Genomic DNA, 18,680 nt, shown 5'->3' with positions numbered 1-18,680 from the left:
TTCTGAGTTGTTAATTTTCGCCATTCTGACAAATGTGAGGTGATCTGAATGTATGTTTTAGATTATGTCTCCCCAGAGTTGTTTTTCTTGTAAGGGTTCCCAGTCAAAAGTTTTCTTTTGCAGTAGTCCAGCTTTGCCATGGACCATATGGATACTTCCAGAGCTGACAGAGTTCATACTCACCTTGTCAGAATATTTTCCTTTTTCTTAGAGTATTAGGAGAGGTGAAGAAGTTTCTTAGACCATGAACTCCTTGATGTCTCAGTCCTTTCACTTTGCCATTCTGCGCAGCTCTTAATCTTGGTAAAATTTATTATGTAATGTTCTTTCACTGCAATAGAAGAACTAGCACTGTGTTCATTCATTTATCTTCAACAAGGTTGCCTGGTGTACAGGAGATTCTTGGCAATTATTTGCTGAATGACCTCTTAGCTTAGGGGAAAAAAAAAGACCTTACTATAAACAATGTCTATCCTTTTGTGGTGATTTTTAATTGCCTTTATGAATGTTTGACTTTAAATATTCTATCATGTCTATTCGGACTGTACTTTTCTTCTCTTATGACTAGATAGCCATTCATCTTTGGTAACCTTTTATTGTGAGTTTATTTATTTATTTTTTTTGGAGAAAATTAGTGGAGGTGGGACAGAAGAAGAGGAAGAGGGAATCTCAAGCAGGCCACAAGCTGTCAACACAGAGCCTAACATGGGACTTGATCCCATGAACTGTGAGATCATGATGTGAGCTGACACCAAGAGTTGGACACTTAACCTACCGAGCCACCGAGAAGCCCCTCATCTTTGGTATCTTTAAATGAGCACGTTGACAAGTGTGCCTTTATTCTCTACCTCTTTTCTTTGACTTCAGTTCACATTCCACTCACCTCCTACTTTACTTTGTTCACTGCTTTTTTTGCCCTTTGGCTTCCTTGAGAGTTTAGCCATAGAAAGTACTGACTGTGTCCCCTGCAAGAGTCCCCAGAACTAGCTCTCACTGTGTTCATGCATCACCAGTTTTCACTGGAAAATCAAACCCAAATCAATTCCCATTTTTACTATAGGTACTCTGCAAACCGATTACCTTTGGTGCCATAGCATTCCATTTTGGTTCTTTATCCACAATTTTGTAAACAGTTCCTTATTACATTTTCTTCAGAATTCTCCTGAGTATGTTTACTTTTTATGCTGTGAGATTAATAAAACATGGTTTTTAGGTTTTGCTTTGCTTTGCTCTCTCTTTATATCTTTCTTAGGAATGATAAATCATTCAATCCTTTCCTGATGTCCTAAGCAAAACTAACATGAGAGATTAGAGTTTGGGTGTTTTATAGATATTGATTCACAATTAATATCAAAATGAAAAACAGTAGGGAAAAGATAGTTATGTCTCTAAATGATTTTTTAAATAAAAGTATAACTATAAACTTTTCAATGTAGTACAAGAAACTGGACCTGAAGTAATCTAAAACCTGACTGTAAAATAAATTGAGAGAAAGAAAAATCACTGAGACTAATATAGGGGAATAAAAAGGTAAATGGTGTAGAAAATGTCATTCATCAGGCATTTTTATGAGAGATCACAGGCTTGACCGTGGCCTAAATAAAAGGAGAAAAAAATGATATATCTAAAATAAAAAATAGCATTGAACATGTATTAAAGTAATTGCATTGAACACTACTAGTTATGGATTAGTCAGTTTAAGCTTTCTGACTGCTAATTATAAGCCTAGAGTTAAACTATCAGATACCATATGAGTATAGTAAATGTTTAATAACCACTGGATTATGTAACTGTAAATTGTAATGATCCTTTTACTTAGAATGGCTGGAATAAACATTGTGATGGTTTTCCAACCAATTACAGAGCAGTATTTACAAATTTTCATCTTGTACAGCAATCCACTATAATTAAAATCTCTACATTGTATTTCATGCTATATAAGTATTATTTTCTAGAATTAAATCAGTATGCATGGAAGCATATGCATAGTAAATAGTCCTTAATAAATATTGTATACTATTATTAATATTAACCTGGCAAAAAGTATGAGTAGTTCATTTGCTAAAATGTCTACTTCAATATTTTAGATAGGGATGTGAGAAAATTAGGTAGAGAAATAAGAATATTTAAGTAGTCATAAGTCATATTTAACAAGTTTCACAGGTTGTGTATTTATTTACATATTTATTATAAGTATGGGAACCTAACTGTGGTATAGGGATAAGCTACAGAAATAGAAATAAATATTGTACTCTATTTAAAGAAACTCCATTCCTGAAGTGTTTGTATTGTTTATTTGGAAATGTTTCTGTGATTTTCAGAGGGGAGGAAGAGGGAAAAGGAAGTGGGGTGGGAATTGAGGTGCAACATCTTTGGACTATTCAGCCATATCCTTTCTTATTTACCTACAATAATCCTTAACATTTTATATTTTCCTTGTATAATATTTTATATATGGATGGTATTTGGAGAAATAGATCAATGATGCTGTTAAATGCTTATTTGTAGATATTTACATTTCACTGAATAAATCCAAAGCTAAAAGAACATCTTTTCATGTGCTTCTTTGTTATCTGTACCTCTTCTCAATGAAGTGTTAAAACTTTTTACCCACTTTTTTTTTTAGTTATCTGTTGTCTTACTAATTTGAAAGTTCTTTCTGCATTGTAGATACGTTTCTTTTTTAAATGTGTGCATCAGAAATATTTTCTCCTAGTTCATGGCTTGTCATTGAATTTTCTTAATGATATATTTTCAAAAGCAGAACTTTTAAAATATGAAGCTCAATTTATTTTTTTGTAATAATTCATGCTTTTTTTCTCTTATCTAAGAAATCTCCCCCTAATCCACAGATTTTTCTCTTAGGCATTTTCCTAGAAGTTTTAATACTTTTGTGTTTACATTCATGTCTGTGATCCATCTCAAGTTAATATCTGTGTACAGACTGAGATTTTTTTGTGTGTTAAGATATTCAGTTCCATACCATTTGTTGAGAGAATATTCTTTCATCATTCAGTTACCTTGAGTTCTTCGCTAAAAATCACTAGGCAATATATTTGTAGATTTATTTCTAGACTGCCTATTCTGTTCCACTCATCTGTGTGTGTATTGGGTCAGTAATACTTAATCATTACTACTATAATTTGATAGTCTAAAATCAACTAGCATGAATTCTCTAATTAAGTTCTCTAAAACCAAAAGGTTATACAATGTACTTCATGTTTCTACATGAATTTTAGAATCATCCATTTCCCCTAAGATTTGCATAAGAGTCATACTGAATTTATATATTGATTGGGGGAAATGGCAGTATAGGCCATGTTGAGTTTTTGGATAAATAAATGTGGCTTATCTCGCTATTCACTTAGGTTATCTAGGTATATAGATATTATATCCTGTATCTATTTGCAGCTTAAAGCACATTAAAAATGACTTCTGTTTTATTTGTTCCTGTTTCAATTATTTTTATGATTTGTAGGTGGTACTTTATTTAAAACCTCAATTTTCAATTGCTTATTGCTAAGATGCAGAAATACAATTGATATTTGAACATTCATTGTCTATTCTGAGACCTAGATAAAGTCCTTCAAAAGGTCTACTAGCATTTTGTAGATTTATAAAGATTTATTTTCTTCTTTTTCTAATGTTTACATATTTATTTTGGGGGAGAGAGAGAGAGAGAGAGAGAGAGAGCAAGCACAAGTTGGGAAGTGGGAAGAGGGAGAGAGGATTTCAAGGCTCCATGCTGCCAGTGCAGAGCCCAACATGGGGCTCAATCCCATGAGCTGAGCTGAAATCAAGAGTACAATGCTTAACTGACCGAGCCATCCAGGAGCCCCAATTTATAGAGATTTTCCATATAGACAATCAAGTCCTCTAAAAACAAAGACAACTTTATTATCTTTTAAACATTGGTATGTCTTTTATTTTCTTTATTGAACTCGCAGTAACTTCCAATTCAATGTTGAATAAAATTGGTAAGAGTGGACATCTATAATTTGTGTCTGATCTTATGGGAAAAGCACTGAGTTATTCACAGTTAAGGATTATACCAGAATTATGTTAGCTGTATCTTTTTCATGGATGACCCTTATCAGGTTGACTATAATATTTTACCAGTTTGCTGATACTTTTAAAAATCATAAATAGATTTTTAATTTTTTAAAGTGTGAATTGAACATTAGGCTGAGGTTGATTTTTACCTAGGGTTGTTCAGCTTTCCCAGCATCACTTATTGAAAAGGCTATTGTTTAATTTTCAAGTTTGTTTTAACTCTTCTGGGTCCTGTGCCTTACCATGTACATTTTAAAATTACCTTAGTATGTCTACATAAAGAATTTCCTGGCATTTCCATAAGAATTGTATCAAAACTATCGATTATTTTGGGGAGAATTAAAATCTTTACTATAATAATTGTTAAAATCAGGAACATAGCATGTCTTTTCATTTATTTACATCTTTGATTTTTTTTACTGCATTTAAAAATTTTGCTAATACTGGGGCGCCTGGGTGGCTCAGTCGGTTAAGCCTCCGACTTCAGCTCAGGTCAGATCTCACGTTTGTGGGTTCGAGCCCCGCATCGGGCTCTGTGCTGACAGCTAGCTCAGAGCCTGGAACCTGCTTCCGGTTCTGTGTCTCCTTCTCTCTCTGCCCCTCCCCCTCTCATGCTCTGTCTCTGTCTGTATCAAAAATAAATAAAACATTAAAAAATTTTTGCTAATGCAAACCCTATAAATGATTTACTAAATTTATACCTGAGTATTTAATTTTATTTGAACAAATTATAAATTGTATTGTGTTTATTTCAATTTCTAAATGTTTGTTGTTATTATTTAGAAATTGAATTTTTATCTAATATTCATCTTGTATCCAGTGACCAGGGTTAATGCACTTAATATTTCTGGGATTTTATTTTGTAGATTGCTTGGAATTTTCTATATAAATAAGCATTTCATCTTCAAGTAGGGACAATTTCTTTCTTTCCAAGATATATTTCTTTTAATTTTTTCCATGCCTTATTGACTCACTAGAACTTCTAGGACAATGTTGAATAAGAATCATGCACATTGTTCCTGGCCTTAGTAAAAAACCATTAAGTAATTCAACATTAGGTATGATGTTACAGGTTTTTGTACATGCTCTTTATAAAGTTGATATTCCCTCTATTCCTAATTTGGGTTTTAATCCTCAATAGATGCTGGATTTTGTGAAATACTGTTTCTGTGTCTATTAATTTGATCATTTAAATTTTTTTCTATAGCCTGTTGATATGGTGGATTACATTGATTTTCTAAGAATGAGACAGCCTTATATATTTTGAATAAATCTCACTAGGTCATGGTGTGTAATTCTTGCTATACCTTGATGAATTCAATTTGCTAATATTTTATTGAGAGTTTTTGTATCTAAGTTCGTGAAAGATATTGGTCTGTTTTTTGTTTGTTTTTGTTTTTTATTTTTGTTTATCTTGTTTTTGCACTGACCTTCCCTAGTTTTATTATCAGAATAATACTAACCTTGTAAAATGAGTTGAGGAGTGTTCCCTCCTCTTCTGTTTTCTGGAAAAGCATGGGTATAATTATTATTAATTCCTTCCATGTTTAGTACAATTCTCTACTAAACATCTGCATGTGGAGATTTTTTTCTAGTTTTAAAATATCAGATTCAATTTTGAAATGGTTATGGTACTATTAAACTTTTCTACTTCATCTAAATTAAATTTTGGTAGTTGGACACACACACACATTGTATCTGAAATATAAAGAGATTTTCCTGAAGCATGTTTTTAGATAAAAGTAACAACTCTACAGCAGCCAGTTTTTATAAGAATAATGTCTAGAAGATAAATGAGAGAAATAGGGGATAAGTGGAAAACCAGAGTCAGAGTAGAGATGGGGATAAGCAAGCAGGGTGTGTAAGTAAAGGGGGAGAGAGATAAAAAGAGAAGAAAATTTAGTGTAGCCACTTCTCTCATTTGCTTTGCAAATACTTTATAACATCTGGGTTCTGAATAATTGGGCTGCATAATACAATGCTTAGCTTCTTAATGTTCTTGTTAAAACCACATAGGACGTTGTGTTCTGCAGTTCAGTGACTTTTAAACATCTAACCAAGAACACAGACATCTGTGATAAGAAAGCACAGCCTGGTCAGTGTGAAAGTCTGTACACTTCACACGCAGAGTACTCATGACTTGCATTGCATAGAAGGTTAGTGCCTTTAATGTCATCCCAGAAACAGATTAGTTTTGTTGCTAAGATAATTTTCTAATTTATAATAGGTAGAAATGGGAGAGTGATTGTTGAAATAAAATTAAGAAATTCTGTGTTAAAACTTTTTAAAAATCTAGAACAGGAAGATATGGTTACAAAACAATTGAAAATCTTTTTCACTGGGGTAACTTCCCTTATCTTCAAAGGCATTTTTTGGTGGCTAATATTCACTAGAACACACTTTGAGAAGTGTTGTAATAGGATATTAACTAATCTGATTAGCATCTTTTCATTATTATACTTTGAAATGTGCTTATGAATTCAGAGATAAGTCCAATGTGTATCCTGCTTCCAAGTCCTTATCATTTTTAGAATGTGTACAATATAATAATAATAACAAAGTTGTGGTAAGTGAATAAGAAGAGTTTTAGCGAGTGCTTTTGATGATCAGGTAACAAAAAGATAACTTCTGGTTAAGGGAATTGAGGACTTATGGATATAGAATTTTAGATGGATCTTGAATAAAGAAAAGAACTGAGCATATGATAATGGTATGAAGTACAACTACTGACTATATGTGTGTGTGTGTGTGTGTGTGTGTGTGTGGACACACACACACACACACACATACTAAAAGAGGGCATGTGCTCAAACAACTTATATTCAGTTATTTTCTTGATAAGTAATATCAGCATACACCAACTATGTATCAACCATTGTGCTGAGCACCAGGAATATAATAACCTACCTTTAAAGGAACTGTAAAATGGTGAAAATAGAAAATTTTCTCCTATACAAAATAATAAGTGATGTGATAAGGCTATGCAAAACTGCTCTGTGAGGAAAGAGGAGATTGGGTACTTATCTCCACCTTGAAACTACAAGGCTGGCTTCATTGAGAATATATATATGAGAGAGAGAGATTGAGAGAGTATATACATTTATATATGATAATAAAATATATATAACATATACTATTATGTATATTTTACCTTTATTTGCTTACTTATATGCATATTTTGCCTAAAGAGAAGTCCCTGAAAGGATCTTGAGTTAAAGATGGAAGAATGAATTTTAGGAACTAATTACAGCTCAAAGTAGGACAATTGATCTAACAAAATCTTGGAGAACAGAAGAAGCGTGAGGAATAAATCTTATCTCAGTGCCAGGGAAAGAAGGACATCAAAAAAGGGAAAGAGGGAGACATAGCAAGAGAGGGAAAGAAGTACAGTTAGGAGAGTGTGGGAGAACAGTTTTGGGAGAGTGAGGTTTTTGAGTCACGCAGGAGATGATTTGCATAATTATGGGTTTGAAGTTTGACTATGCCTATGGGTACCAGTGATGAGGAAAGACTGATCCTTAAGTTTGAATGAATTTACGGCAGTAGAAAGATTTTAAAACAATAGATGTTAGAGCCCCAGTGATGATACCTGTTGCTACAGGTGCTAACTTTGAGAAAGTTGAGAACCAGAGACAGAGAGATGACACCAATAAGGGTCTGAAAAGAGGTTTGTAAACCTAAAAACATAGGCTCAGAATAGTTTTAGGGACTTCTGAAAAATGATAGACCTATGGTTCTCTTAGATTTCTTAGACTTAACTGCCTAAAAGTGTTTTTTTTTATAATGATTGTAATCATATTCTCTAAGGGACGATCTACAATAGAAAATGTCACATCTGATTTTAAATACCAGTTTATGATTTAGTTATTTATTTCTGCAGAAAATTATATAAATAAAAAGATTTGCAAAGATTAATATGAAAAGTTACACTCTATTATTGTATTTCTATATTGAATATGCAATGAAATGTTATGTTATTATTAATTTACTATGTCCATTCAAATTTATCAGTTACTCATAAGACAGATTTTGGATTCTTCTTGGGTACAGATAACAGTAGTGGTTACAAAGTTATGACATTTATCATTATCATAATTTTCTTTGATGTAATTCTCCTAAAACCCAGTTTAATAATTTGACATGTATAATCATGAGTGTGACTGTTCTGAGTATAAATGGAAAACACTTTAGAACAATTGAAACCTCATTTCTAGAGGTTTCTTTATCATGTTATTCTCATATTTTTACATCATTTGCTACCATCTGAAATTACCTTATTGAATTATTTATGTTATCTTCATTTTGTCTTTGCAAGACTATGGATCTTCTTTATCTCATTTACTACTATATTTACTACTGGACCCTTAGTATCAGGTGTTTACCATATAGAACATGCTCAGTAAATGACTGTTAAATACACTTAATCTCTTCACTACCGAGAGTTGATTCTCACTGACTTTATGCTAGAATGAAGGCATATATGATTACCTTCAAATGACCATGGTGATATGACATAGGGATAATAATGAGTTATGTTTAGGAAATATCTCCTTTAGTATCCAAGAATTTTCTATATTAATTTGATGGAGTCTTTCTAAACAGCATTTAATCTCAATACTCCATTTCCAGGATGTCCTGATAACATGAAATATGGTGCATAAATATGTTTGTGCATTTACCAGTTTGTTCCATAAGACATAAACAAAACCATATTGTGTAAATTATCTTTAAATAGTATGCAGTACTGGAAGGAGAGGTGCTGTGGTGCCCTTCCTTTCTGGTTCAGTGTCACGGCTTACCTACATGCTGCTTCATAAACTGAAGCATTGACATTCTCGGGAATATCTTCTTAAATTGTCTTGTTAAATTGCCATTATTTGCTCCGTCTCATATGCATTGTGCCACCTGCTACTGCGGCTCTTTATTTCCACCTTTCTCAATTGCTGAAGGTGAATTCAGGTTGCAAACTATAGTTTCATAGAAGCTGTTACTGCCTTTCCTATACTCTGTTGCTGAAATTAGCTTTGATATTCCTGGGAAAGATGGGGAGTTTATCCTTCTTATTGTCTGCTTCATCTTCTTTCCTCTCTGACTTTTCTTGATGTCCTTGTTGAGTTGTTTCTCATTTACTGGATCTTCTAAGGACCTCTCTCCAAATCCTGTACTTTAATGTATTACAACTGCCCAAGTATTATATAGTCTCATTATACTTAGAGAAGTGTACAACCTGTAAAAAATAATTTAAACTTTCCCTAATGGGTGTTTATGGTCATTGAATCAAGGAATTGAAGAGAACCAAATTGTAAATCAAAACCTGGCATGAAACATGCTATTCTATTGTAAATATAATTGCATCAAATCTGAATACCTTTCCATTGAAATACTTTTTGAAACAAACCATTCAACCAACAAACAAAAATAAATATAACCTAGACATGTCTGAAAGTAAGAACTAAAAACTTAAAACTTGAGTCTTAAAATTACACAAGTAGATTACATACATATCTTTATTTGCTAAATTCAGATATGAAAAAAAAGGAACCAGCCATACCAATAAACAAAATCACCCCTATGAAAAGAGAAATTAGGGTCTTAATAGTGAAACATTAAAGAAGATGCATTCTGAGGTATCTGGGTGGCTCAGTCGGTTGAGCGTCCGGCTTTGGCTCAGGTCATGATCTCATGGTTGGGTTTGTGCTGACAGCTCAGAGCCTGGAGCCTGCTTCTGATTCTGTATCTCCCTCTCTCTCTGACCCTTCCCTGCTCACACTGTCTCTCTCTGTCTCTCAATAAATAAATAAAAATAAATAAACAAAGAAGATGCATTTCAAAGCAGAAGGACAGATGAGAAATATATGTGATAGAACCCAACTTGTTTATTGTTAGAATCAAGAACATCAGATTGCACGGTAACAATGCCAAGAGCATTCTATATATCTTTGCATATACCTGTGCCCACAATGATACACTAAATCTTGATTCAGGGGCACCTGGGTAGCTCAGTTGTTTAAACGCTGGACTCTTGATTCTGGCTCAGCTCATGATCTCACGGTCTATAGGATTGAGCCCAGTGTCAGGCTCTGCGCTAACAGTGCAGAGCCTGGTTGGGATTCTCTCTCTCTCTGCCCCCTCCACTCTCTTTATCTCTCTCAAAATAAATAAATAAAAGATGAAAAAAAATTAATTCATATTTCTATGCCATGGCAGATAGTTATCCACAAAAAGTGATGGCTAATTACCAAACATCTTGAGAAAGGTGGGTTTGGGGGGGAAATGAGAGAAGATGTTTGAATTAAGTGTCCTTGCATCACCATTTATACACCTCGCCACTGAATCATGTGTATAAAACCCATTTAGTCTCCCCCTATTGGTTCCCAAGAATGACTGCCTGCAAAGTACTGAGAGAAGAGTTGTAATCACCCCCAACCCACCCCAACACACACACACACACACACACACACACCCCAACTGTTTTGCCTTTTGATGAAGAAAAGTGAAAGCTTTGAAGGACGATAAAGATAAATCATATACTAGTTACTAGGAAACCTTAAAGAAGAACTCTTCTTCATTAGGTAGTAGTCATACTTTTGAGGATCTTTTACCTTGGCTTTATAGCAAACACCTAGGATTTAAATGACTAGGCATATGAGGGTAATATTTCTTCATCTAAGAAATGATAAACTGCTTCTCTGGAAGTCTTCAAAAGATATAGAGCAAGAGGGTTACTTCATATGTTGACCATGACCAGTATCTGGGTCATAGCTTCAAAATTTTGTTTTAAGTGCCCTGTGTAAGGAAACTATGAAATGGTAACATTGTGACTAGATAGATAGATAGATAGATAGAGAAAGAGAGAGAGAGAAAGAGAGAGGGAGAGAATAAATACACATTTAAAATAAAATCTGTTATATGTCTGTCAATTGGGGCAGACTTCCAGTGCATCATAGAATTATATATTATAATGAAAGCTAATCGTGACAATTTATAGTATTGTGAAATCACATTAAATGTGTCCTTGACCTATGAAAAGAAATTGGGAACTTAGCCATTGAATGTGAAATATTGAAAATATATTAGGTGGAAAAAGTATATCAATTACTTCGAAGTCTTTCTGTTTTCTAACTATACTATATCAATTCGTACTTGAGGAATGTAATGACCAGCACCATTAACTCAGCCTCCATTATGTTTATTATTACCTAGGAAATAAATTTGGGTGAATCAAAAATCATACCCACTTCACAGTTTATTAATAAATGCAGCCTGCTTATAATAGCATATGTTTGGAATGGCACTGTTAGATGATTGACCTTCCTATACATAAAATAATGATTTTGTCTATGCTGAAACAATTAAAAATGCAAAGTCATGAATATTCTGTACAAGTAGACATTTTTGGGGGTTCCTAATTGAGTAAAAACATTCACTACTGAAAAGCGTTTAAAGATTTTTGTTGTTGTTGTCTTCCATAATTCAGGTTATCTGGAATGAATATACCACCACCAATTATCAGCAACAAAAACTGGCTCAGACTGCATTTTGTTACAGACAGCAATCACCGATATCGTGGATTTAGTGCTCCATATCAAGGTATATTTAATGAATACCTTTGCCTCTTTTGATATGTGAAATGATTTTGGTATATACAGCTGTATTTTGCAATAGAAGCAAAATATCTTTTGCCTTAAAAAATGGTAATTTCAATAAGCCAAAATGGCCATTCTCTTGCTGAGGCAATAATGTGATAATAACTAAATTACAATAGAAAAGTTAGTTGATTTTTATAGCAGTGTTCAAAATGAAGAATACTATGACCTCTAAAAGGTAATATGTAATGGATGTAGTTTTTTCCTTTAATAAGGCGGCTCAGCAATGGGACATGCTTCCTAAAGCTGTACCACAGGACACTGCAGAAAATCTGAAGTTGTGAATAGGCCCTCCATCAAATGAAATCCATTTTCACAGACAGTGTGTTTGCTAATGCTAGTTTAATTAACCTTGTTAGGATTATTATCCTAACAATTTTTATTAACAGGTATAATTTGAGATATACTATTTGATGTATTAACTTGAAAACACTCTTGGTTTAGAACAAGATTGTTGTGAAGATGGAGTAGTAATGAAAACTTGCCTTCCATAATGTTTATATTATGTGGGTTTAGTGTACGTTATCCTCAGACTACTTATGTAAATAAATCATTTCATTCTCAGTAGTGTATCAGCTACTGTTAATGGAATTGGGAGCACTGTCCCAGTTACATTTTTCCATTTATCTGTTTTTTAATACTTTCTTTCTTAGTAGTCTTAAGTCTTAGGCACGTCTCAACTTTCATATGGTGTTTTGAGGCAGCTTAGAATTAATACACATTGTTATTAGGCCACATATTATTTTCTGAAATATAAATTTCAACAGTTAATTTATATTTTGAAGATCAATAACCTGTCTATAGCTGTCCCATCAATAGGATTTCTGACAATAGTGGTAACAGATTAATGTGATTGGTATCTTGACATTTATAATAGTGTATTAGGTATCACTGTAATAAAAACCCTGAAGATAATAACTTAAAAGTAAATATTTTAGACAAAATCCATGGTACAAAAGTCTATCATTTCTATTGCTAATGTAGTTAATTTGAATGGAAGGATGAATGGAAATTTGTTCTGAGGTCTATGCACTTCTCGTAGTAGAATACATTACTCATCATAGAATACTGTATTCTAAAATTGAAAATTAAATATGCACAGAAAACTATTTTTATATATTTTATTAAAGCTAGCTGTCCAGTGCATAGTAACTTGAATCTTACCAATTTCAGTCAGTGTTACTTTTAAATTTGAAATATTTTGTTGAATTTCCAATTTCAATCTCTGAAATTTTTGTGTACTTCAGGAATCAGAGGACTTGTCTATTGAAAAAAAAACATTATGGAGCCTCTTTATCTCTGGGTTGACCCCTTCACTTGTGGAATTTTCCAGCCACATGATTTTATGGCTCTAATTCCCCTCTGCAATGAGTTAAAGCAGATGGCATGGCAGAAATTCAAAAGACTATCATCTTTGACTCATGTGGTGATCTTTTCTACTAGATTCATGAAGTCTTTCAGTCAGATAGATTCTCTTCCTTATCTGAAGAGAAATAAAGTAGCACTTATTTCATATTTATGTGTACAAACTGTAGGGGGAAAATGCTCTCCTATCCTAGAAATAAAAGGATACTTCATTTGCTTTAGGTAGTATGGGTTCATGAAACTGTCTTTAGATAGGATTGTTTTGCATTACAAGGCAATAGTGCAAATCTGCCAGTGGATTTGTGTATTTAATTATTATTTTCAGTATTCTCACTCATCTTAAATTGACTTTAATAGTACCTTCAGATTCAGTTTGATCTTCTAGAATTGCCTATTTGCTTTCAGGACCAAATAAGAGCATAACAATGAATTCACTGTAGTGAAATAGAAAGGAAGTATTTTTTGACATATGAATTTTTTTCTATTTTCATCAGGAAAAATAACTCAAAAGAGGGTCATTTTTAATGTAATCTATATCTACACAATATAGAGGAAATAAAGTGGTTGAAGAATATGGAAGCTATAACTTTATAATATGATCAAGGAAAATTTTATTAAATAAAAATCCACCTTTACATGGATCCTTTTAAAACTTTCCTGATTTAGACCTGATCATGTCCAAATATTATTTTACCTAGACAACATAAATTCAGTTAAAGTCATTCTTGAATTTACAAGCAAATAAAGAAATTTGAATAAAAGAAAAACTCTAATTTAACTTAAATAGCTGTAAAACTCATAATTCTGCCATGCTGAAATACACACCCTAGCAAGAAGTGGTAATCATGCCATTTTACATTGTACCATGCTATCATTTAATGTCAGCGGTGTCTAGATTAAAATCAATTAAAGAGATAGAAATTATGGGATGTACTATACCAAAGACACTACCAGGTCTTCACATTGTGCGGGTCTTAGCATTTATTTATTTTTGAGAGACTGAGAAGCAGCATGAATAGGAGAGGGGCAGAGAGAGATCAAGACACAGAATCTGAAGCAGAATCCAGGCTCTGAGCTGTCATTAAAGAACCGGATGCAGGGCTGAGACTCAGGAACCCTTGAGATTATGACCTGAGCTGAAGTTGGTCAGTTACCCAACTGAACCATCCAGGTGCCCCTAGTACAGTTTCTTAATAACTCAAATACTTATTGAGTACTTTATGATTATTATTGAGTTATCTATTATTTTTAATTCATTTAATGTTTTATTGAAGCTCTAGGTGTCCAAAGGCTGATTATTTTCCTGGTAGCATTTCTATTTAACCTGTGTTCTTTATAAAATACCATGAAAATTAACTGCAAACTTATTAATGGTTCCTGAATGAATGGCATTAGCTGTTTTATAGTGTGTCCCATAATTAATGGCATATAGTCGTACTAACATGCTTTCCTCAATAAAGCCTCCTTTAAATTGTGTTAGAAGCCAGCTTCATGATTGGTTTAGATATTATAATTTAAATAGGGTTAAGTAGAGGTTGTGGATAACACACTAATAAATGTAGTTCTGTTTTAACTCAAAAATACTAAGAAAAGTCTTGATTTAAATAAAATGCCTTAGATATGCAAATCACTTCTGCCTCCCCAGATCCCACACTGAATATTGTCCACTTAATGGACAGATGGTATATTGTCCATCTTTTCTTTCCCTCTGAGTTTATTTATATTGAAAAATCCTTCTTTGAAAACTCTATCATTATCTCTACTGTGCTTTTAAATTTTTGCCTCTTTAATTTTCAACTCTTTCCCCAAGAAACTCATTTCCATTTCATTTTACTATATTAGTCTTTGTTCCTTAAATTCTTCCTTTATTCAAGTTTCATTAAAACTATTCTAATGAGAACTTGGATTGTGCTTTTTCACTTGTACTCTTCTTTAACTGTGTTGTCTGAAAGTTCTCATATTTATTGAAACCTCCATAGCATTGTTATTTGATTTTAATTAAAAGCCTAAAATATATTTATTTTTCCATTTCTGTGAATATGAGCATGTGTTTTAATTTCTAAATTGGAACTAGATTTTCAGATGACCCTCAACTGTCCAATACAGAAAACTCTACCTCTAGATGATGTTTATTTAAAAGTATTATTTTTTTACCCATAAGTGTCAATTATTCAAGGATTAAATATTACTACATTTTTTTAATTTTAAGTTCAACATTTCTAATTTTTTTAATGTGCAAATATTCTGTAGCAGTATTCACAAACTTGTCTTTGGCATGTAATTTTAGGAATTGCAAGAATATAATCATTTCCACATATCCAAATATATGAATGTTTCTATATTATTAAGTTTTCTAAATTCTTACAGATTTTATCACATTTTTAATTTATTCCTTTCTTCTATAATTTTATTTGATTCTTTTTATGGAGGTTAATATTTTAAAGATACTTATTTTCATTTAACAAAGAAACATCAATGGTAATACAGTATGCTTTAAAGTTATGGGGGAAATACTTTATTACATCATTTCCCAAAGAGTTGTCATCATTTTGGGATCAGCTATGTGTCTTTTTGGTGAGAAAGACATATCTAGTGAATGGGACCATAATCCTCAGTTACACAGAGGCCCATGGCATTTTAGACACACATAATTTAAGTGAAAAACAACTTTCAAGTAGTACTCCATTTTTTACACTCAAAATATTTTGACATAATGTGAGTGCAGAGTTATTGAGCAAAGATAAATAAGATTATCAGGGATCCAGGATAGTATATCAGGAAAAGAATAGGATTTGGAGTCAGAAGATAAGCGTTGAATTGTGAAGTTGCTAATTGCTATCTGAGTTCTGTGAGCCTTGGTTTCTCCATCAGTTAAAAAAAAAAAAAGGTACTTGCCAGACACATAATTATTGTGCAAATCAAAATGTGTTAAGATTTCTATGAGTAAAAGTCAGACATGCAGTAAACAAAGATGCTCCAGTGGAAAGAAATAATCAACCATGTGAAATGGGTGAGAGACACACCCTAACCAAGAAGTAGTAGAAATAGTTTAACAATTGTTCTCAAACAAATTTTAATACAGGAACCACGTTTACAATGAAAATTGCTATGTTAGAATATGTTAGAATATGTTAGGGTATGTCTATGTTTCTCTAGCAAAGAAAGTGCTTTTCTTTAGAATCCAATTTTAAAATGAGACAAAAAATAAGCTGAGAAACAGTTTCTTCTTTACAACATAATTTTGAAAATAATATAGTTCATATTTAAAAATTGAGCACAACATCAAAGCAATGTGCTTAGTATATTTCTTTCTAATTTTGCTAAGGCGTCATTTTTTTGGTGGTACCTTCATATATTCATTTTGAATAAAGCACAGGGAATCTTATCCTACGATTATAATCACAAACTCCTCCTTTAATTTGATTACCATCAATGTGAGTCATATGACTTCAGGGTAGGAGGTGAGACTGTGACATAGTAAGAGAAAATAAAAATTTTTGAATTGGATAATTTAGGTGTAAGTAGTAACTGTAAAAGGGATGTTGGTCATAGGTGACTTTCCTGGTGAAGACAATGGACAGGGCTTTTTAGCACAATTCAAGAAGTATTCTATATGTACCTATATATATTTCCTATAATACTCGGTATTTTTTAGTGCATATGGCAAAAAATTCATAAACTATATTTGAAGTATCATCTCAAAATAAACCCCTTTTCATACATTAGACAAAATGCATCAGTTTAAGCTTAGGAGGTAAGCTAGGTATGTTCATTTAGTGAATTTTGAGAGAATATGATGTTGGGTTTCATTGGTGAATAGTGTTTGAGAATAACTTCTAATCCTGTACATTATTTCCTTTTGATTTTATTATGAATATCACTTTTTTTTCCTCAAATCTCCTTCAGTGCTAAATAATTACTTTCATCCAGAAATTCTTTTTGTTATTTTAAATTTTATTGTGATGTTAAATAAAAACCCTTCTTTTATTTTTTGCTTTATGAACTTGTCTGGTCAATAGAGTTCATTGTGGTAATTAGTACAATGTCTACACAGCCAGCCGAGATAGTGAAGATATTCAATAGTCAAAATGGTGAAATAACCATTAGTCTATCTAAAAGAACCATAAAAACTCCCTGATAGTATTTTCTCCTGTGATGTAAATTTACATTTTGTAGTCCATGCCAGTCCTTTTAACACATTAGTTGATAATATTAGAGTTAAATTCTTCCATAGCCAACTATCCTTATATAGCCCCCAGCCCAGAATTCTGTTCAGAAATTGTGGGTGGGTTTGACAGTAAACTGGTTAATTGTCATTTCATTTCAGATTTCTCAGATCTAGTAGACCTTTCACTGTGAAACACAACCTGCAAACCTGAATGAAGCACTGCATATCTGAAACACAGTGTTAGTGGTTAATTTTTGCTAAACTTTAGTCAAACATAAAAATTTCTAGTAAATTACTTTTATCTTGCTGAACATTTTAACATTTATGAATTAAAATTAAGCCATATGACTTACTATATTTAGAGTTGGGCCATAGTTTTAATATATAAAATGAGATTTTAGATACAGAGTAGAATATTAGGAATAATATTTCCTTTATCCCACCTTGTGGTTTAATAGTCGTTTCATTCTGGTTGTAAGTTAACTATTTGCATTAACATGGAGACAACCTAGAATTATTGATGTACATCATTTATGAGAAAATATTTTGGAAGCATTACATTCAGATTCTGGTAAAGAGAATCACATAAAATCGGGTGATAAATGGTTTTTAAGCAAAGTACAGCAAGAAAATTGAAAGAGAAAGGGTCTGTGTACTTAGGAAATAGTCACAGAAATCAGCATATTAAGGATTATATGGAGATTATTATGAAATTTTTACTACTTTCTAAGGAATTGAATCAGTCTCCGTAACATTGATAGAAGAATGACTTAAAGTCAAGAAAAAATATCATGGTTGTTACTTTAAAGAAAGATCTTTAATGCTTACATTTCCTAAGTGTTTCTTAAGCTAGTATTTCTATTGATTCTTAGGAAAAAAAACATTTAATGCTAAAAAAAAATCCTTACTGTTTGCTAAGTGTTCTTTTTTAGGCTGTTGTTTAATCCATTTATATTGTTGATATACTTTAAAAAGCGAAAGGCAAATTATATTAACTTTATGTTACAATCTCATGGAATTTTTGAAACTCTAGAAATATCTTAGTAAAATGATTGTGGCTTAAATTACTGTTTTTAAATACAAAAACTATAAATAGGAGATAATTACCAAATATACAATTGTAATGTGAGTACTACTTTCTAAAATATGTGGTAGGGTTAAAATACAGTGCTTGATAACTATAAAACTGAAAAAATTCATTTTAATATAATGTTTTAATGTGGCTTATACTTTCCTGCAAATGATAGAATGAACTTGCAATCTTTTCTAGGAAAAAATGTCTCTTTTGTGTTAACTCCCCTTCCTTGGGGCAAAGTTCAGACTTTCAGGTATTAGATCACCTGCTTTATTTTTTTTTCCATAATATTTTATTGTCAAATTGTTTTCCATACAACACCCAGTGCTCTTCCCCTTAAGTGCCCTCCACCATCACCACCACCTCTTTTCCC

At 32.3% G+C, this 18,680-nt stretch overlaps 1 protein-coding gene across 3 annotated transcripts in view; it reads left to right on the top strand.

Annotated features, from left to right (window-relative positions):
* CSMD3 (CUB and Sushi multiple domains 3) overlaps positions 1 to 18,680 on the top strand; it is a 1,185,533-nt gene that overhangs the window by 397,243 nt on the left and 769,610 nt on the right. For all 3 annotated transcript variants that reach the window (XM_029923716.1, XM_029923715.1, XM_029923714.1), the window contains exon 6: positions 11,531 to 11,643. In XM_029923716.1, coding sequence (XP_029779576.1) covers positions 11,531 to 11,643 — 113 coding nt within the window. The remainder of the gene's footprint in view (positions 1 to 11,530; positions 11,644 to 18,680) is intronic.

The sequence above is a fragment of the Suricata suricatta genome, chromosome 15 (assembly GCF_006229205.1).
Source record: "Suricata suricatta isolate VVHF042 chromosome 15, meerkat_22Aug2017_6uvM2_HiC, whole genome shotgun sequence".
Lineage (NCBI taxonomy): Eukaryota > Metazoa > Chordata > Mammalia > Carnivora > Herpestidae > Suricata > Suricata suricatta.
The sequence above is the reverse complement of the archived record's forward strand: the minus strand, read 5'-3'. Positions and strand labels throughout refer to the sequence as shown.